Below are 20,137 nucleotides of genomic sequence, written 5' to 3'. Positions count from 1 at the left end.
GGCAATTTGTATAAAGCTTCTATAAATTCACTAACCAGGCTTCCCAACTAGCACAACAGCTTCTATAAATTGAAATCTCGCAGGTTCTACTTTTTATACAGCTTGAATTGAGCTTGTTTTAGAATTTAACTGTTTATAGAAGTTCGGACTTGTTTAACAACTTCTAATAAGTTGTTTAAATACTATTAAAGAAACTTAAACGAAGAAAGCTTGTTTTTCTTATAAGCCTGTTTAATGAATTTATAGAAGCTTTACAGAAATTACAAAGTTTTGTATTTGATTTTTGGTTTTGATATTAAATAATCTAGCTCGGACACTTTTTGGTTTTGACATTGAATAATTTAGCTCGGACATTTTTTTGCTATTTGAACTGATTAAGTTTTTGATTTCATAAATGAATATACTAGGATGGCCGAGTGGGTAGAGTGGTGCATTACCACCAAGCAGATACGAAGTTCGATTCCTGGGTGTGGTAAAAAAATTATATACTTTTAAAATTATTATTAATAGATATGCTAAAAATTTATGAAATGTTATATATAATATCAGATCAAAAGATAAAATTCATGATTTAAAACCAGTTAAAAAAGAATTCTTTTTTGTTTTTGTAGTTTTTTTTAAATTTCGATAAGACATGTGTTAAAGAGCTATACAAGCTCTTCCGAAGCTATCTGTCAAAACTCAAATTCGGTAGAGCTTCGGTAAAGCTTCGTTTAAGATCCTTATGGAGGGTAAAATTTGTATAACGTTCTCCTTTTTCCATGCCCAACAACCTTACTAAAGTTTAAAAGAAGCTGAAATGTAGCTTTTGTAATACCTTAACCGAAGCTGAAATGTTAGTTGGGTTATCCAAAAAACAAGCTTTCTTCCGTTAAGTTTCTTTAACAGTATTTAAACAACTTATTAGAAGTTATAAAACAAGTTCGAACTTCTATAAGCAATTCAATTCTGAAGCACGCTCAATACAAGCTGTATAAAAAGTAGTACCTGCGAGACTTCAATTTACAGAAGCTGTTATGTTACTTGGGTCCGGTGTCGAATTTACGTCATAAAAAAACGCTGTCCGTAGCTCAAAAAAACTTAAACCAATGCTAAACCATGTTTGTACAACTGAAAAAATGCTGCTAGCAGCGTTGAACACACTCACAATTTTTTCAAATCAACTTTAAACACACTCATTGGGCTCACCGCGCCACCGCGGCAAGCGACATCTTCAACTACCAAAACTACCAAAATTTCATGGCAGCGATGGCGACGCTGCAAATACAAGCAACCATTTGATTCCGACGAGTTTTATTTCGCAAATTTTTTACAGCTGATACCAACAAAAAAGTTTCAATTTTGTTAAACATTTTTTCATCTTAAAATTAAACAAAATATCCAATATAAATGTTATAAATATGACAACTGAAGAATTTATTAGTGCAATTAGAACAAACGAAATATTATGGAATATAAATCATCCCAATTTTAAAAATGTTCTTGAGAAACAACAAATTTGGGATGAAATTGGCAGCCGATTTAATCTACCAAGTAATCACAATCAAACAAAACAAACAAAAAAAAAAAATAAAAACAATAACAAATTTTTTTGTGCAAAATTGTTTTAATCTGTATTGGTTATTATTAATTTATTATATTTTAGCTATCAAATGCAAAAGAAAATGGAAAGGTCTTCGGGCAACACTTTGTCGTCAGAAATTGAAGACAGGTGATAAGGATTTGCCGCCACTCAAAGGTGGTACAAAATGGAAATATGCTAAAGATATGGAATTTTTGGTTCCAATAATAAAAAAGAAAAGGTTTAACAACACCTATTTGAACAATTCTAAATAGTTTTTTTTTATGAATTCTTTCCTTTTAGCAGTCCTTTATTTGCACAAGAAAACAATAAAAACTCATCCGAATCGAGTGTTGAAAGTGATGATGAAGTTGTTGTTTCTCCTCTCGAACCGCCAATTGAACTTAAATTGGAAAAGGATAATAAAGTAGTTATTATGAATCAAGGCGAGCAAATATTTCAATTTATTGAAGCTGTAAAACAACGTCCGGTTTTGTGGAGTCACAATGATCCGAATTTTAAATATAAAGAATTGAAAGATTATGCTTGGAAGGAAATTGAGAATTTGCTTGGTATACCGGGTTAGTAATAAATCATATATTGAAATAAAGAATTATGAATTAATTTTTGAATATTTATAATTTCAGTTGAAAATTGTAGAAAAAAATGGAAATATTTTAAAGTCTATTTGGGTCGTGAAATATCAAGACATCCTGATAACGACAGTACATGGGCGTATTTTACACATTTGGATTTTGTAAGACCCTTTCTTGGTCATGGCACAAGAACGTAAGTTGATTTTTTTGTTTGGGATAAAGGGAAAAGGTTAATTATGTTTAAGATAGAATTGACAAGTTTGCTTTGTAAAAACGGTAAAATCATTAGAAAAAGATAAAAGCATTCGGGCCTGTTTTTGTGTGTGTTAACTTGTAGATCGATTTCTTATAGCTATAAAGAAATTTTTTTTAAACCGTTAAACAGCAAATGCAGTTATCAATTTTCAATTGTTGACTTCTCTTATTATTGAAATAAAACCAATTCCAGATAATAACAATAAATATAATTAAGTTTATTTAATATAAAGAAACAATCCAATTGAATTCGCAGTTTAACAAGAAGTGAAAATTTAAATAGAAAATTATTGACAAGAAAAACAAAATAATAAATTGCTAACTTAGATTCAAAAACACACAATAGATTTATATTAAGTGTCGTATTTCAACACTCCTCCTCAGCTTGATGATAAATCCCTAGTTGTTTTCTAAGTTCAATGAATTGGAATTTCGACAAAGCTCTTGTCATAACATAACAGATAAAAACGAAATTTTACTTTCTCCAGTTGACCCTTTCTTTTTGAAAATCTTTTAGCAACAAGAGAGACTTTGAATTTTGTAACCTTGTCGCATTGATATTTCTTGATTTTAAATACACATCTCTTTCTAATCGCTTTCTTTGATTCGGGTAGTTTTGTTGCAATCCAGGTATAAGCTTCTTTTAAAGATGGCAACTCCTCCTCAATTACAAATTTCCATTGATTCTTACCGGGGGTCTTATTTCCATCGTCAAATGATGTTTTCACATTTTCAACAAAACTTTCAGCACTCAAGGCACACGTGATGTTAGTTGTCATGTCAAAGTCATTGAATCTACTTGACGGTTTAATAGTTCGCTTAAGACGTTCATTTTCATCATTTGGTTTCTCAATCTCATCGGGTTCTCTTACATCTTGGGTTTCCAAACATTCTTCATAGTTCGAATCACATTCTTGACTTTCTCCTCCTGCTTCGGATATAACTTCGAGTTCGGTTTCATCTTCATGAGATATGCTTGATTGTTCCCAAACAATCGGTTTAATTTGGTCAGATTTCAAAGGCTTTTCATTAAAAATTACATCTCTTGCTATCACTATTTTCTTGGAAACTGGGTTCCACAACCGATAACCATTTGGCGCATATCCCACCATAATGCATTTAAATGATTTTGAATCAAGTTTAGTACGATGCTGACCAGGAATGTGAACGTATGCTGCACTTCCAAATATACGTAAATTTCTCAAGTTTGGTCTTCTACCGTACCATAACTCTGCAGGTGTGACATTCTTCTCTTCCCTGTTTTGAAATGCTTGTGTACAGGTTCTATTCGACAAGAACACAGACATTACAACAGCTTCTCCCCATAAATATTTTTCGACTTTCGCATCTAATAGGATTTTCCTGGCCTTTTCCATAATAACACGATTGTATTTTTCGGCCACACTATTTTGCTCTGATGTGTATTCTACTCTGATCCCTTGCTCCAAACAGAATTTCTTGAAGTTGCTTGAAGAATATTCACCACCATTGTCAACACGCAAACGAGATATTTTTGTTTCGAAATGAGCAGTTACCCATGCAGTATATTCGATGAATTTACTAAAGACTTTATGTTTCCCCTCCATCAAATAGGCCACTGCAAAACGTGTAAAATCATCAATGAAAATAACAACATACCTTTTTCTATCATAGGTGGTTGGGGTTATTGGTCCCACAACGTCACTATGGATAAGTTCTAATGGTCTTGATGATCTGCTCTCCGAAACGCTTTTATGTGGTTTTCGATGCTGCTTACCAGCAACACATGATTCACAAAAATATTCTTGATTACCACTTTCAGATACATCCAGCCCATCTACAGTTCCAGCTCGCTTTAGTTTGAAAATGTCAGCAGTGTTCAGATGACCCATTCGCTTATGCCATAACTCAATACTTTTTCCGGCGCTAATTCCAGCAAACTGGGTTTCATCTACTTCTATGGATAGCTCGTACAATTTTCCATTACCAACAGCTTCCGTTAGAAGATTTTCGCCTTTCCAAAGAGTTGCCTTTCCGTTTTCGAAAATTATCTTTATTCCTTTAGCTTCCAGTTTTCGAATTGAAAGTAAATTGCATGACAAATCTTTAACGTACAGGACATCTTCGATAACCCCAGCAGTTTTCTTTCCATTTGCTGATAAGGTTCCTGGGACTGTTCCAACTTTCGATGCCATCAAGTAAAAACCGTTCTTTGCAACTGATATTTGAATCGGACTGTCTAAAACTTTACATTCAGTCAAATAGCTTTCATCGTTTACCATATGATCTGTAGCACCAGAATCCAGATAGAAATTTAAACAGTTTTTAGACTCAGCTTTTAGACCCATTCCTGAATGTGCAATGAACATAAACATTTCGTCATCAGTAGTACTCACTTTTGCTTTGGCAACATGTTCATTTTGGTTTTGCCATCTGCTACTCTTGCATTCAGAGCGCTTGTGCCCAAGTTTTCCACACTTATAGCATTTGAGTTTGGTTTTCGAATACATTGCTACGGAATCGCTATGCTGAACTTCTGAATTTGTCTTCTTTTTCGCTTCATCAAGGATTCGGCTTTTAACGAACTCTATAGTCAGTTTTTCAACATCCATAGTTTCTAAGGTAGTTACCAACGCCTCAAAAGAAGGGGGCATTGTTAATAAAAGATGACAAATAACATCAACTTTTTCCATGGTAACACCTGATGATTGCAAATCCCGAACCAATTTGTCGAACCTCAAAAGATGCTCTTCCATGTCTCCTCCTTCCGGGCACTTGAGATTCAAAATGCTTTTTCTTAAAAAAAGTTGTGACGCAATACTTTTTCTCTCAAAAGTACCCACAAGGCTATCAAAAATTTCTTTTGCCGTTTTTTGATCCTTGACGTACTCGAGGTGGCTGTCTGCAATGCGATGAATTATGAGAGACTTGCATTTCTTTTCTTTCTTGACTAAGACTTCCTTCTTTGCTGCATCGGGCTCGGCTTCTAAGACATCAGATAATTTTTTGAAAATAAAATCTTCAAGGCCATGCTCTTCTAGCAATGCCAACAACCGAAATTTCCAATTATTGAAATTGGTACCATCGAACAGATGAACTCTATATTTATTGTCTTCCATATCTGGGCCCATAACCTGTTGACTTCTCTTATTGAATTAAAACCAATTCCAGATAATAACAATAAATATAATTAAGTTTATTTAATATAAAGGAACAATCCAACTGAATTCGCAGTTTAACAAGAAGTGAAAATTTAAATAGAAAATTATTGACAAGAAAAACAAAATAATAAATTGCTAACTTAGATTCAAAAACACACAGTAGATTTATATTAAGTGTCGTATTTCAACATCAATTACCACATTTAATGATATTTTGTAAAGCTCTTAAATTTTTTGCAAAATGGATAAGCGAAGTGAAAATGATAGATTCTCATATTTGGAATGTTTATATTAAATAAATTTTAATTAAATTTTATTTTTTAACATCTCTCAACCTTTGTGTGTATTAAGAATTTGTTGTGTTTGATATTTTTAAATCCAAATAGAAGCTAGCTTCTAAGCACGAGAAAAATCTCATGATGCGTTTTCCTATGATGAGTTGTCATATGATGAATTGTCTTATGATGAGTTGTCTTATGATGATTTGTTGGTTTATTATAGTTATTTAGAAACTTTTTCAGTGCTCAAGTAAAACCACCACAAAGTACATCATAATGACACATAAGTTGACAGTCGCTCATAAAAAATAAGTACTTTTTTGATTGGTTACAAAGATATTTAAAAGAAATACAATCGTGATATAAATATTATACAAAAATGTCGGCCATTTAGACGAATGCATATGAATCTAAAACATTAAAAATAATTGTCTTGAATGCTTTTCGAAAAAACTACTCGGTTCAAGTTTCCTATGCATAACCAGAACTAAGCTAATCTAAATAAGCCTCAATTAGTCACACGCTTTTAGTTTTTTTATTTCTTAATAATTTAAAAACAAATCTTTTTTAATTGTTTACTTTAATTTTTTTTGAAACACCACTTTTTGCACACTTTTTCGACTTGAAATTGTATAGAAAAAAAAAAGGTTCCAAGTACATTAAACCAAGCTCAACAGATTCAAAATCCTTCTATATGTTTAACGCAAATCCAAAAACTCAGTTGCGCCATTTTTTCATCGACTAAGCCAGAAAGATTTGATTAGATGAAGTCAGACTTTTCTTGTTTCTTTTTTTTCATGTATAAAATTAAAATCTTGGAGAATACGCGTTCTTTGTTTTGTGTGTGGTGGATTTAAATAACATGATTTTTTATTAAAAACGAAAAATATATTTTATGCTACTTTACTTGATAAGTTAAAGGATGAGGAAACAACTATGTTTGTGAATCATAATTTTTGAATGAATTAACAGAAATAAAACAAAAAAGCCTCAATAAATGAGGAAGAACATAAATACGAATATTATGGAATCTTTTCACTGCATGATAGAATCAGATATTATGGAATTTATATTGAAACTTGCGTAAAATTTTCGACAAGAAGGCGGAGATACTGATGAGTCTATTGAGACTAGAGAGAAGGACAAAAGAAGAAAACAAGAGATCCAAACAAGTTTTCGCGAGGAGTTTGGACTTGATGTGAGTTAACCAAAGCAAGGGTTTGGAAAAACTAATGATGAAAAATTTTACTTCAACAAACACTTCTGAAGCACTTCTTAAAATTTCCGGAAATTTTCTTCAAGATAAAAAAAAATAATGCACGACTGGGTTGCACGAACTTGCTGTTAGAGTTTAAGATTGAACCTAGACCAAGCGAGTTCAGAAGCCAGTACACTACGCACTGCGCTACCTCAGCTGAAGCTATTCATGTGGGTAAGGTAACGCAGTGCGTAGTGTACTGGCTTCTGAAATCGCTTGGTCTAGGTGACGGAAAAAGTTTTTCAAATCAAATGAAAAAATTACTAGACTAAGCACCACATACCAAAATGGAGTAAAGGAGTCTGATGATCGGATTTTCATCCGTGAAACAGTACTGTAACTCTAGCCATAAACACTTGGTGGTAGCACCTTCAAGATGTTGTTGTTGTTCAAAGATAATGGAATTGACAGAATAAATAGCAGCCACTGCAAGTATGGAAACATACGAAAAAACTGACACTTAACACTATCATGGAAAATTGTTATCTCAACTTTTTTTTGTACGAATGCATAACATGTTATACATATGTGTAATACCTATATCGCAAGTAAAAATTTGAAGCGATTTATTCATACAGAAAATATGAATTTTGCAACCAAAAAAAGGTACTGTGTGACGTAGCAATAGAAAATTCAGATGTCACATTAGCTCAGTTAAATGCATAAATTTGATAACGATCTCCTGTTATGGTTTCACTTGGTTTTAAAAGCTCTTAATATAACACATCGAGCTATTCCCACCTAACGCAGAACATAACCATGTCTGTACTTAACATGAAAATCGTCGGTCTTTAACCTAGTTAACACTTGAAAGCATTCGATGACCCTCAGTACCTTTTTTTTTTAATTTCACGAAAATAACGAAAATTTATCTCATCTATGTATGTTTATGCTGACAGACGTCAGCAGACATTATGATAAAGTCTGACCTGACTAGTTGCTCAACCAAAGGTGCTTTAAAATGTGCCATTCGAATGGCAATCCTTAGTCATTCAAAATGTTAACATAATTTTGCCCAATAAAATAATACAAAAAAATGTCTCATTTATATTTGTATGTTTTCAGAATGACTACTTTTGTGGAAATAATTGTAAATTCTTAATTTATTTTTTTTAGCAAACCTATTCCTGATGAGTCACCTAAAGATCCTCCTCCTGTTGTGTCCGAACAAAAAAAAGATTTCCCCGAAAAAGTTATTGAGGAAGTTGAAAAAAATCCATTATTATGGGATGTACATCATAAGAATCATAAAAGTATTTACAAAAAGATGAAGGCCTGGGAAAAGATTGCAAATAAACTTGAATCTACAAGTAAATACAAATTTAAACATTGACTATTGTTTCCATTTTAAAAACTATGTACTTCTTATTTTTAGTCGACGAAGTTAAAAAGAAATGGAGAGGATTAAGAGATGTTTATTCTCGAAGTTATAATAAAAATCCAGATGAGAAAACTAACATTTGGCCATATTTTAAACTATTAATGTTTTTAGAACCACACCTCAAGGGTAAAAGGTATTATAAATTAATTGATTTTATTAAATTTTATTTTTTATTATAATTTGCAAAATTTTGTTCACAGATTAAATTTTGAGAAATCATTTGAACGTACCGTCTCTGATGATGATAGCCTATCATCTGAAGGCTGGGTAAGTTTAAACAATTTTTTTTTAGATAAACTTAAGTAATTAATTTATAATTCCTTAAAATAGGGCACAGATAATGAACATAAAATGGAAAAAGTAAAAGAAGAAGTCAAGGAGTTTTCCAATGAAGAATTTATTGAAGTAATGAAAGAAAAACGTATATTATGGGATTCGAATTTTAATAACTACAAGAATGTTAAATTGAGATTTGTTGCATGGCAGGAAGTTGCTGATCACTTTAGCGTATTAGGTATGTACAAATCTATATAATTAATTCGTTTATTATGCTTAAATAATGATGACGAAGGCCATTTTCAAACAGCTCAATCTGAAATCTTTGGATGTAATCTTCATCCAAATTACTACATAGATTATACAATCTTTCTCGGTTTTCAAAATCCTCTGACCTGAAAAGAGCATTCGAGTTGGAGTCTTGAAGTAAATTCGCTCTGCATAGTGACTTCTGACGTTGTCTAATTGATAATGGTAACTTTTCGGCCTTATGCTGATTGCCGAAAACCGGGCCATGCAATTCTGGGTACACTTAAGGCTAATTGACCGGTAGTTGGGCCGGGTTGGGCTGCTAGTGTGCGTACACTAGTCAGAACAAATAGTTTCGCAGGTATTAATAAATCCTTTTTTAAAGTCACTTACTGACACTAGCGTGCACCACCTAAGACGATGTCTGCCTCTACTGCGCCGTCCCTTTGGGTTGCAGTCGAAAACTTTCTGGAAAGGAGCATTGTTGTTCATGCGCTCCACATGACCTGGCCATTTCAATCGATGCACCTTTACTCGTTTGGCTAGGTTAGAGCCGTTTGCTGAATCCAAACTTTACCATTAATGTTGAACATAAATCCTTATGTGACAGTTTACATAGAGGAAAAAATAGAGAATAAGAGTTTATGTTCAACATAAATTATTTAAGTTTCGATTCAGCAAATGGCCCCTAGTGTTCTTGTACAATCCGTACAGTCCTTTATTGTATCTACTTCTCCAATGCAGACGGGACAAAAATCAGCCGGAGGAATTTTTCTCTTGAAACAATCCAGAAGGTTTTCATCAGCCTTTGTCAAAGTCCATGTCTCTGCAGCATAAAACAGGACAGAAATGATATCATTCTGGCTTAGATTCACCTTAATTGTTCGAGATATGGCATTGCCTTCTTACTAAAGTAGCAACGATTGGCAAAAGTAATTATCTCTTTGATATGAGCGCTGGATATCAGAAGTCACCTCCTGGGGCTGTGAAATGTTTGGGTTCTCCTCCATCCTCAGATTTAGTAGTTATCCTTAAAGCGTACGAGTGTATTTGTCTATGGCTCGAATCGTATTTTCATACCTTAAGCCGATTGAGCTTTTGAAATCAATTCATAATGATATCTTATTTATAAGAATAGATCAATAAATCAAAAGTATTGACATAATGTATCATGTAACAGCATTCTTCCTCCTTCCAACAAACTCATCTTCACACTCGGACTTTAAGAAATGGCGTTTCCCCTCGCATTTTAATTTTCAAGACTTTAAAATCAAAGAATATTCCATATCGGTATATTTTTGAAAAATTTAAACATTATTAACAAAAACGTACAATTCTCTCTCTCTTCAACATAAATTAACTTTTCTCTTCCAGTTGAAGATTGCAAAAAGAAATGGAGAGTTCTTAGAGATTTATTTGTTCGAAATTTCCTTAAACCAATAAATGAGGAAGATAAACATTGGAGATATTACAAACCAATGCAATTCTTGGTCCCCCATATAAAAGCAGAAAAGAGGTTAGAATTGATTGAAGTTTTAATGGTAGCATATATAAATGATCTTGTACTTATATTTTTATTCCAGAGATCAATTAGGAACCCAGTCAAATCCATCAGGCAGTTTAGTTGATGAAATCAAACAGGAAGTACGAGAAAATTCAATTCCAAGTATAAGCGAGGTAGTTTAAATTGTTTTTTGTTCTTAAAAGTTCATTTAATCTCATACAATTAAAAAAAAAAAAACAAAATATTAAAGGAAACCCAACATGATGAAACTGGAAATGATTCGAATGAGGAATTTATTAATTTTATGAAATCACATGAAATGTTGTGGAATCTAAGCAGCGAGAGCTATAAAAATAAGGATTTAAGATTACAAGCTTGGCAGGAGGTGACTGATCATTTTGCTATGTCAAGTAAGTTGGTCTTACTAATATCTAAAAAAATACTTAAACCCAATAATCCTTTTTTTTGTATCATCTTAAAATTTAAAAAAAAAATAATTTAAACAGTTATTTATTTTTTCAATGTTAAAGAATTCCAGAACATCAATTCCCAATTTTTTTGTTCTAATGACTTAACTAAATAGTGTGATCCTAGCATACTCAATCCTCTTTTAGAAGCCACAAAGACGGTTAAGTCATGCTGCTCTTTGACCTTTTCTTTGAAAGTTTTAAAAAATAAATTAGCAAACTAAAATCTGAGAAAAGTATGTGGATTTTTTAAGTCTGATTGTTGCTATTGATTTTCTGATTTCTTAGGACGTTATTCGTTAGTTTTTAAATATATGTACATATATCAAAATCCAGGGTAGAGCACAAACCTAGCAAACAAACCACTTAAGCTGCCTTCAGTTACGCCAGACATTAGGTTGATTGAGTTCTCTTTCCCCTTGAGGAACTTGTTCTACATAGTTCTACATCGTCCGTCGACTGGGTGTTTCAGTATTTTAACATCCGTCTATCAAATTCTCCGAATTTTAAACTTTTTTAACGAGTCTCCACTTATGCACACTCCACCTTCGTACCCTTCGATTTTGGAAATCTTTTCGTTTTGAAATAAAAATGTGCAGCAAGCCAGCTCGATCCCTGACTCACTGCCGTCAATTTTAAACTAGAAGTCTGAGGTCACGTTCCAGCAGTTGACGCTACATTAATCTACTTATTTCAAAACCTTTACAATATGTAGCTTCTGTGAAAAGTTCGTCAAATATTGTTTTGCTTATCAACACAAAATTTTTCGAATCAACTAACTTTTATTAAGGATATCAATGGCGATATATTTGTGAATTAATCGTCAGCATATCCATGTTTATAGAATAATTGCATCACACCTTATCCATTCGGGCTCAGCAAAAAATTTCCAAACAGTTGGACCTAAGTCACTTGATTCTTTGTGAACTTACGTTTTAAATTGTTATCTGAACTTTTAAGTTTTCAAATAATTAGGGTTTAAAATATTTTAAGATCTTAAAAAAAAAAATAAAAAATAAAAATATTTCATTCAAAGCCAAATGTTTTCATCTTTTTAGATATTGCTGAATGCAGAAAGAAATGGAAAGCACTAAGGGACGCATTTACTCGAAATTATTACAAGCCCATTAAAGAAGAAGAAAAATCGTGGAAATACTATAAACAAATGAATTTCTTAGTGCCAAATTTAAAATATAAAAGGTAATTTTAAAGACATGAGTTATTAGTTTTTATGAGGTGTCAATTTTTAGTAAAAATTTAGATTTAGTTAAAATGACTTAATTTTAACGTACGAATTGAATAACATGACTTGTTCCACTTTTTAAATCGGAATGTATTTTACTTATAGAAATACACCCAATCAAGATGACTCATGTGAAGAACCAGACATTAAACAAAATGGCGAAGAAGAACAATATCAAGAATTAGTTGTAAAACAAGAATTAATGGATGAAGATAATTATTCAAGTGCATATGAGGTAAATTATAAGACATAAATGTTGTAAATTTATTTTTAATTAATTTAATAAAACAGGAAATAGATAGACTTGAGATGGAATCAAAAGAACCATTTTGCGTAGATGAATTTATTATTAAAGTAAAGCAGCATGAAATGTTATGGGACTCCAATAATGAGAATTATCGAAACAATGAGCTAAGAGCTAAAGAATGGGAACTCATTGCAGCACATTTCTCCTGTTCTGGTAAGTAGTATTTTTTACTTTCGATAAAGGTACTCCATATTATGTCTAAAAAGACAAAAATGTATAAATCATTTTATTTTCTTATCCACTTTGTAAATATTTAATTCAATTAATCTTGCAATCCAAAGTATCAGTATAAAAATAAATTTTGACTATGTTTGTTCCAGTTGAGGAATGCAAAAGAAAATGGAAAGCACTTAGAGATTCATTTGTTCGAAATTATTTTAAACCCATAAAGGAAAAATATAAAAATTGGAATTACTACTCACAAATGAAATTCTTGGGTCCACACGTTAAATACAAGAAGTAAGTAAAAAATTTACATTTTAATGACTGCTTAAAAGAACCAAGTTCTTACATGATTTTTGTTTTTCAGAGGTGATAGTTTCGTAGGCGAGTCGGAATTTAAACGAAGAAATGATAATAGTTTCTCAAGTTCATTTGAGGTAATTCTTTATGATCATTCACATAACTGCAATACTCTATAACAATTTTAACATTTTTTTATACTACAAAAAGGAATCCAAAAATGATGAAAATCAATCCTCAAAAAGAAAAGCTTTAAAAAAGTTTACAGTCAAAGAGTTTATTAATGAAATAAGAAAACATACAATATTATGGGATCTTAATGATGAACGATGTAAAGATAGGAAATATAGATTACAAGCATGGAAACAAATAGCTGCTCATTTTTCAGTATCTTGTAAGTTTAAAATTGTGAAAAATTAAAAGTGAGTTTAATTTTGATTATTATTTTCAGCATTGGAATGCAAAAGAAAATGGGCCACACTAAGAGGTGCGTTTATTCGAGAATTTGCAAAATATCCCAACAATGCTACGTGGGAAAATTTTGAAGAATTGGATTTTTTGCTGCCGTATCTCAAAGCTAATGTGTAAGTTTCAATTTTTGCTTTAAGTTTGATTTTATTTCTGGAAACCAATATCAGCGAAAAAAAAAAATACAAAAAAAAGTGTTGATTGATGAATCATTGAATCCGAAAATCTGTAAAATGACTTTCTTGTAACTCTATGTTTGAGTCAGCAGGCTGTACTCTATTGTGGAGAACTCCATTTCTGTGCTGAAGGGATGCCGTACAGGGGTCGAATTACGGCATACTTTCGTTAACGTATGGGATCTATGTGTCCCTATATTTTTCTACTAATGTAATGGAGACAGAAATAGTCAAAACGTATGATCGTAATCGTGTACCGCGATTCAACCCCAGGTTCTTTCTTCAGGCCGTCAAACCAAAGACAATCCAGTCTATGAAATGTCTCTAGAGTTTATTTTCTGTGTTCCATCATAATAAAGCTTTCTTTTCACTATCTTTTAAAAACTTTTTTTTTCTTATTAAAATAATGTAGACACAGATCAGAAAAATGTTACGTATACGCCACGATTATTTTTTTTTTATTTCGTTACAATAAGAGATCGTATTCATTATAAACGGAAATCAGAAGTACGACCAAGTAATGACTCTGATTATCATCCGAGATAATTGAACTCCTTGTTTACTCGTACGTCTTCGATCGACGACAGCGACCTATAGTGCGAAAGTTTTACGTTTACCCAAGTAGTTAAATTGATTTGCTGAACATTGGCCTTTTTAATAAATATGATTGAATTTGAATTTATAAATATGATTTTAAATCATGAAAATATATAACCAGCATAAAAGTGTTCATATATGCGTTTCGCCCCGATGCACAGTGTGGCCAATCACGAATCTAGCTGGACAAAATTAATAACTCGCTTTAAATCGACTTTTTTTCTAAACAGTTTTAAACAAATGAGTGTGAATAGATAACATTCTATAAAAAAGAAAGGTTTTTTAAAAAGAAATCTATAATTTCTGCAAAAAGTGGGTCAAAATAGTGATGAAGAAAATGCATTTTTATAGTATTTATGTTTCCGTAAACATATTCTATGATTGGATATACTTAATTATTTAAAAAAACGCTTGAAAAATCTCAATAAATAAAAACTCTATTGCTATTCACGAAAAAAGAGAGGCAGAATAATTAGTTTTTATTAAGAAATAGAACTTTTACACACGTTTTTGACAGGTGACATACATGATTTATTTTCTCAATATCATGCTTTAAATTAAAATTTTAGCAATGATTTTAATTAAATATGCTTCACAATCATAAAAAATGGCATCACCTTTAAAAATATCTACAGATAATTTAAAAAAGTAACTCCTTTTTGTGCGATGCAAACTTGAAACATAAGAGCCTATTAAAAACAGCTGTGTTTATATTACCTTCTATGTTTTTCAAGATAATAATTCTCTAAATTTCTTCGTGACCCTATTTCTGGCCTTTTACACTTGCTTGCTTTTTGCATTTAACTTGTTTTATGTGTTCCGACAGAAAAGCATCATTCATCAATGATAATGCCTCATTAGTTCAGGATCAGAACTTAATCTTTTATACATTTTGATCCTTCACTCAAAAAAAATTTCGATAAATCCTTTACGGTTTTATTGGAATATGCTTTTTCAATTTTGCGGAGAGCGGTTCTACTGATTTTAACTATTTCTAATGGATAGGTACACTTTTAACCTTCCGTTTGTTATATTTTTCCCGTTTTTTTATTTTTAAAAATTCTTTTCTTCTTTGTTTCACTATCTACTGTTTTTGTTTAATTAGTTACCACCTAATATTGGTCAAGCAAAATGAAATTCATGTTTAAAGAGCGGTCCAAAGTGTCTTCCACCTTTTTTGTTTTTTTTTTCGCTTAACTTGAAGCACAAAACTTTTATATATGTTTTTAATATTTCTTTATTGTCAAAAATGTTCCAAAGATGAAACCTGCTCATTAAAAGATAAAAAAAAACTGTCTTTTCGATCTTATTTGGCAGTTTTGACACATTTTTCGAAAATTTGTTTTTTTTTGAAAATCTTGACTTCATTTTGAAAAGTGAAAAAAGTTGTATGGCGGTCGAGAAAACGCGAGACATGTAAATAGCTAATCTCAATGACAACACTCCACAATACATTAATTAATTAATTTCAGACCGGAAAAATGCGGAAAAATTAACTTTACCTCTAATTGAAAAACAAAGATATTTTTTTTTTGCACTTCCTAGCCTTCTTACAGATTTTTTTTTTTTTAAATAGTTGCAATGGTAATTAATAAATAAAAATTATAATACTTTACCTCCAAATGTAGATTAACAATTAAAAAAAACAATTACAACAAAAAAACTACCACAGCGTTTTTAATCGTCAACCAAACTCAAGCGAAAAATAGAATACTTTGTATTATCTCCATCCAACTGTTGACAAGAACCAACTTTCAAGCTTAGCTTACGCTAATCCGAGATGGGAACCAAAAAACCAAACATGAATTACAGTTACCCATTGTATTGAGAAGCTCAACTCATGATTTAAAATCATGTGGCTAAACTTTATTTTTCTATTTTGTCCAGTCAGATTGGCGAATTACCACACTGTGCGATGTAATGGTTGGGCTCATCAGAAGACGACCATTACACCTTGTCTTGACGCATATTTTCCCGAATAAATAGAGATTCCATATAATCCGAGCTGCATAGAGCAACTGCGCAAACGCATATATGAACACTTTTATGCTGGTTATATATTTTCATGATTTTAAATCATATTTATAAATTCAAATTCAATCATATTTATTAAAAATAAACGGTGTTCAGGGAAAAAACAGTTCGACTGTTAACAGTCAAATATTTCTTCAATGCCATAGCAAGGCAATAAAAATAGCTACAATTTATCTTCTTTGAAGACTTGTAGCAACTATATAATTCGCAGTTGCTCTATGCAGCTCGGATTATATGGAATCTCGATTTATTCGGGAAAATATGCGTCAAGACAAGGTGTAATGGTCGTCTTCTGATGAGCCCAAGCATTACATCGGGGCGAAACGCATATATGAACACTTTTATGCTGGTTATATATTTTCATGATTTTAAATCATATTTATAAATTCAAATTCAATCATATTTATTAAAAATAAACGGTGTTCAGGGAAAAAACAATTCGACTGTTAACAGTCAAATATTTCTTCATTGGCCTTTTGTTAAAACACAAGGTAGTGCAGCTCCTTATCGCGGAGATATAGATTTTTAGAAAAACTCATTCGAGTTTTCCAGTCTTTGTCTTCCCGACATGCCCATCCAAACCTACATGCACGAATAAAAACTCTTCCCTTGAAATTCCTTTAAGTAGGTGGTGAAAATCTAGCCCAAATGCATCTTTTTCCACCTGCTCACATCCAACAAACAACATTATATACATATATATTTTTTTAATTTCAGAACCGTGAAGCGAGAATTGAGTGTTTCTGATAATGGTGACAACAATGGACCATCTACACAGCAAAATAATGAGGTAACTCTTAAACTCCACAAAACAACAAAAACTCTTAACCAACATTTTATAACCACAGCAATCTTTCGAGGCAAATGAAATCAACTCAGCCAATCAGTCTATATTTACTAGTCCTGATCAAAATTGGATTGAGAATTTTATTCTTGCTGTTGAAAAACAAACAATCCTATGGGACACAGCCGACATTAACTATAAAAAAGCTCTCAAAAGGCAACAAGCTTGGAATACGATTGCTAAAGAATTTGGTGTATCTAGTAAGGAAAAAAAAAAAATCAGAAATTTTTCTTTATCTAATTTCTTATCTCTTCTTGGATTTTTTAAGTTAACGAAGCTAAACGAAAATGGAAAAGTCTTAGAGCAAATTTTACTGCAGATCTGAACAAATATGGTAATAATACGGAAGAGAATTCAACTACAAGATGGAAATACTACAAAACTATGACATTTTTGTGCCCACATTTAAAAATTAACAAGTAAGTTTCTTGATCTTATTAAAAGATGATTTCATTTTAAAGAAACAAAATAATTTAGCACTGGAGAAATGGGTTATGAAGTTAATTATGATTCAGACTCTTGTGGTGCAAACACTGCGGTAGGTTAATTTTACAAGTTTAAAATGGTTAAAATCTAACATGGTTGTATATTTAATAGAAATTTCAAGTGTCTAATGGAACTACGGTTGATGATAATTCTACAATTGAATTCATTCAAGCTATCAAAGATAAGGAATTGCTATGGAATTATGTTGATGAAAGTTATAAAGATGAAATGAAGAAAAAAGAAGCTTGGGAAGAAATTGCTAATAAGTTTGGATTGTCAAGTATGAAAGATTGTTCCCCCTCCCTCCTCTTCTCCCATCTCTCGTTTTGTACCTTCTCAACTCCTATAAATTATTTATCCACTCTTCTCACTCCCTCTGGCTATTTTCCTTGTTCTTTCAGTCTTCCATTCCGCTTTCATATATTGCGGAATCTCCTCTGCAATTACTTCTTTATACCACTTGTTATATCTTGAGTCTTTTATTATCTCCCGTTCTTCCTTCTTTTCCTTCTCCCTTCTTTTTTATATATTTTATAGAATATGGCAGTTTTATATGTATATCCTCTTTTTACAGTTACCGATTGTAAAGAGAAATGGATGGCATTGCAAAATGGTTATACTCGAGTTATTGTTGGCCAAGCAAATGATAGAAAATATACGTGGAAGTATTGCGAACAAATGGATTTCTTGAGGCCATTTATCAAGACAAGCATGTAAGCTACCAAAATGAATTTTCAATCTGTAAAATTTATATTTTTCATCATCAAATTCTCAGGGATTCGCCAAACTTTGTTGAAGTTTCAGGATGTTTTAGCTTTGAGGATATCATAGAAGATTACAGTTTCCCAGACCAACCTGGGGTAATTTTGTATTACAGATAAATAATAAACATTTTTCCTAATTTTTTGTTTGTTTTTATTTAGGTTTCAAAAGATGATGATTTAGATGACGCACTTTATGAAGAATTGTTCGAATGTTCACCATCAGCAATCGTACAAAGTATTGAACAAAATGACGTTCAAATAAGTGACATGCGTGAGCGAGTTGCCGCTAAGAGAAGAAAATATTCTGATACATCGTCTGATGATGAAGATAAAGAATTCTTTCACAGTTTGAAAGAGAAAATGAGAAAACTACCAAGTTATGTGAAGTGTGATGCTAAAGGTCACATAGAAGCCTACTTGAAAGTTGTTGCAGCAAATCATAATGTTGTGTAAAATTTTTAGTATTTATTTTAATGTTTACATATATAGAGGAATGTACATATTGCATGTAAAAGTATTAAATTGTTTTTAATTTTAAAATAATTTGTATTTTTTATTGAAATTAAAAAAAAAGCTGATTGAATGCTATTTGGGAAGACAAAAGGGAAGGAATGTTTCAGTTACTGTTTGCCTAGTACTTTAATTTAGAGCTGAAAACTTGTTGAAGATTTTTCATAAAATACTAATCATTATAGCAAATCATTATTTCTTTGCAGCTTAATTTAAGACTGACAACAGGACCTTATGGGCAGGACCGCCATATCGTGGCCATGATCTCCTTGTCGCTGAAGAAAAATGACTGAAAATAAGTTGATTGTGTACAATTAACGCTCACCATACCGTATGGGGTAGTAATAATATAAAATAAAGAAAAATTTCATTTTCGATTCGATTTTATCTGGATTGTAAAGACCATTAACCTAAAGAGCAAATATGCATTGTTTGTGAAGGACGGGTCATGTTACAGCCCGGAAAGTTTTCGACTCCACGCCTGAGGTACGGGATGGGAAGGACCTCGTCTTGGAAACGCAAGTGGGGACCTCATCCTAAGGATAAAGTTGGCTGGAGAAGCTTGCTGGTTGAGGCACAAATCCACAATGGATTGTAGCGCCTCCCTAGGCACTGCAAATTAAAAAAGAAAGCTTGGGTGTTTTAATAAATGCATGATTTCGCAAGACGAATCCATAGCTTTCATTAATGCAAATGACAAATGTCAGGTTTATATAAATGTAAAACGCAGATATTTGCAGAGCATCAACATAGCTGCTCAAAAAAGAGGATATCTGATATGGTTGGTGATTGGTCAACGAGGAGTTCTAAACACTTCACCCTTATTGCGATCTATAACTATCAATTGATAGTTGATAAAAATTAAATTTCAATATTTTAATACTTAATTGACAAAAGTTTTGAAAACAGAGGTTGGTTATACATAATAGAAATCTTATTGAAAAATTCCATTAAAAAGTCAACCGGGTTCCCTAAAAATTAGGTTTTAAAATCCAAAATTTCTGTATTTATCAACTTTAGATTGATAGTTGTAAGTCGCAATATGGGTGCTTAATGTGTGGTTAAAGGACATGTATTATGTAACGATTACTAGAGTAAGATATCCAGTTAGACACCATCGAAGCGTCTGGTATTTCTGGTGCAAATGTAATGCTTTGTAGGTTGGGTAGGGTTTTCTTTCCATACAAAGTTTTAATGCAAAAGCAGAGATGTGTTTAATAAGTCAATCAGATTTTTGGACAATTTACAGAAAGTACAAGCATAAATGAATGCCAGCTGAGA

The 20,137-nt window shown here is 31.9% G+C and overlaps 1 protein-coding gene across 3 annotated transcripts; it reads left to right on the top strand.

The window, feature by feature from the left end:
* The first annotated feature begins 1,224 nt into the window (after window positions 1-1,224).
* On the top strand, window positions 1,225-18,889 carry LOC129915509 (uncharacterized). Of its 3 annotated transcripts, none has more exons than XM_055995072.1 (26): window positions 1,225-1,533; window positions 1,646-1,802; window positions 1,868-2,142; window positions 2,209-2,350; window positions 8,205-8,398; window positions 8,464-8,602; window positions 8,670-8,736; window positions 8,800-8,983; window positions 10,369-10,510; window positions 10,578-10,671; window positions 10,749-10,908; window positions 12,024-12,165; window positions 12,314-12,443; window positions 12,500-12,668; window positions 12,836-12,974; window positions 13,045-13,114; window positions 13,188-13,371; window positions 13,429-13,561; window positions 16,970-17,042; window positions 17,101-17,296; window positions 17,365-17,515; window positions 17,574-17,634; window positions 17,694-17,862; window positions 18,157-18,295; window positions 18,358-18,442; window positions 18,506-18,889. In XM_055995072.1, exons 1-26 carry the CDS (start codon window positions 1,401-1,403, stop codon window positions 18,797-18,799), a joined length of 3,822 nt encoding a protein of 1,273 aa, XP_055851047.1. In that variant the 5' UTR covers window positions 1,225-1,400; the 3' UTR covers window positions 18,800-18,889. The 3 variants fall into 3 exon arrangements, with proteins under 3 accessions (XP_055851047.1, XP_055851046.1, XP_055851048.1); XM_055995071.1 differs by having other exon boundaries at window positions 1,865-2,142; XM_055995073.1 differs by lacking the exons at window positions 10,369-10,510; window positions 10,578-10,671; window positions 10,749-10,908 and having other exon boundaries at window positions 1,227-1,533; window positions 1,865-2,142.
* The last annotated feature ends 1,248 nt before the right edge of the window (window positions 18,890-20,137 follow it).

This window comes from Episyrphus balteatus, chromosome 3 (assembly GCF_945859705.1).
Source record: "Episyrphus balteatus chromosome 3, idEpiBalt1.1, whole genome shotgun sequence".
Lineage (NCBI taxonomy): Eukaryota > Metazoa > Arthropoda > Insecta > Diptera > Syrphidae > Episyrphus > Episyrphus balteatus.
Note: the sequence above shows the minus strand (reverse complement) of the source record. Positions and strands in the feature narration are given on the sequence as shown.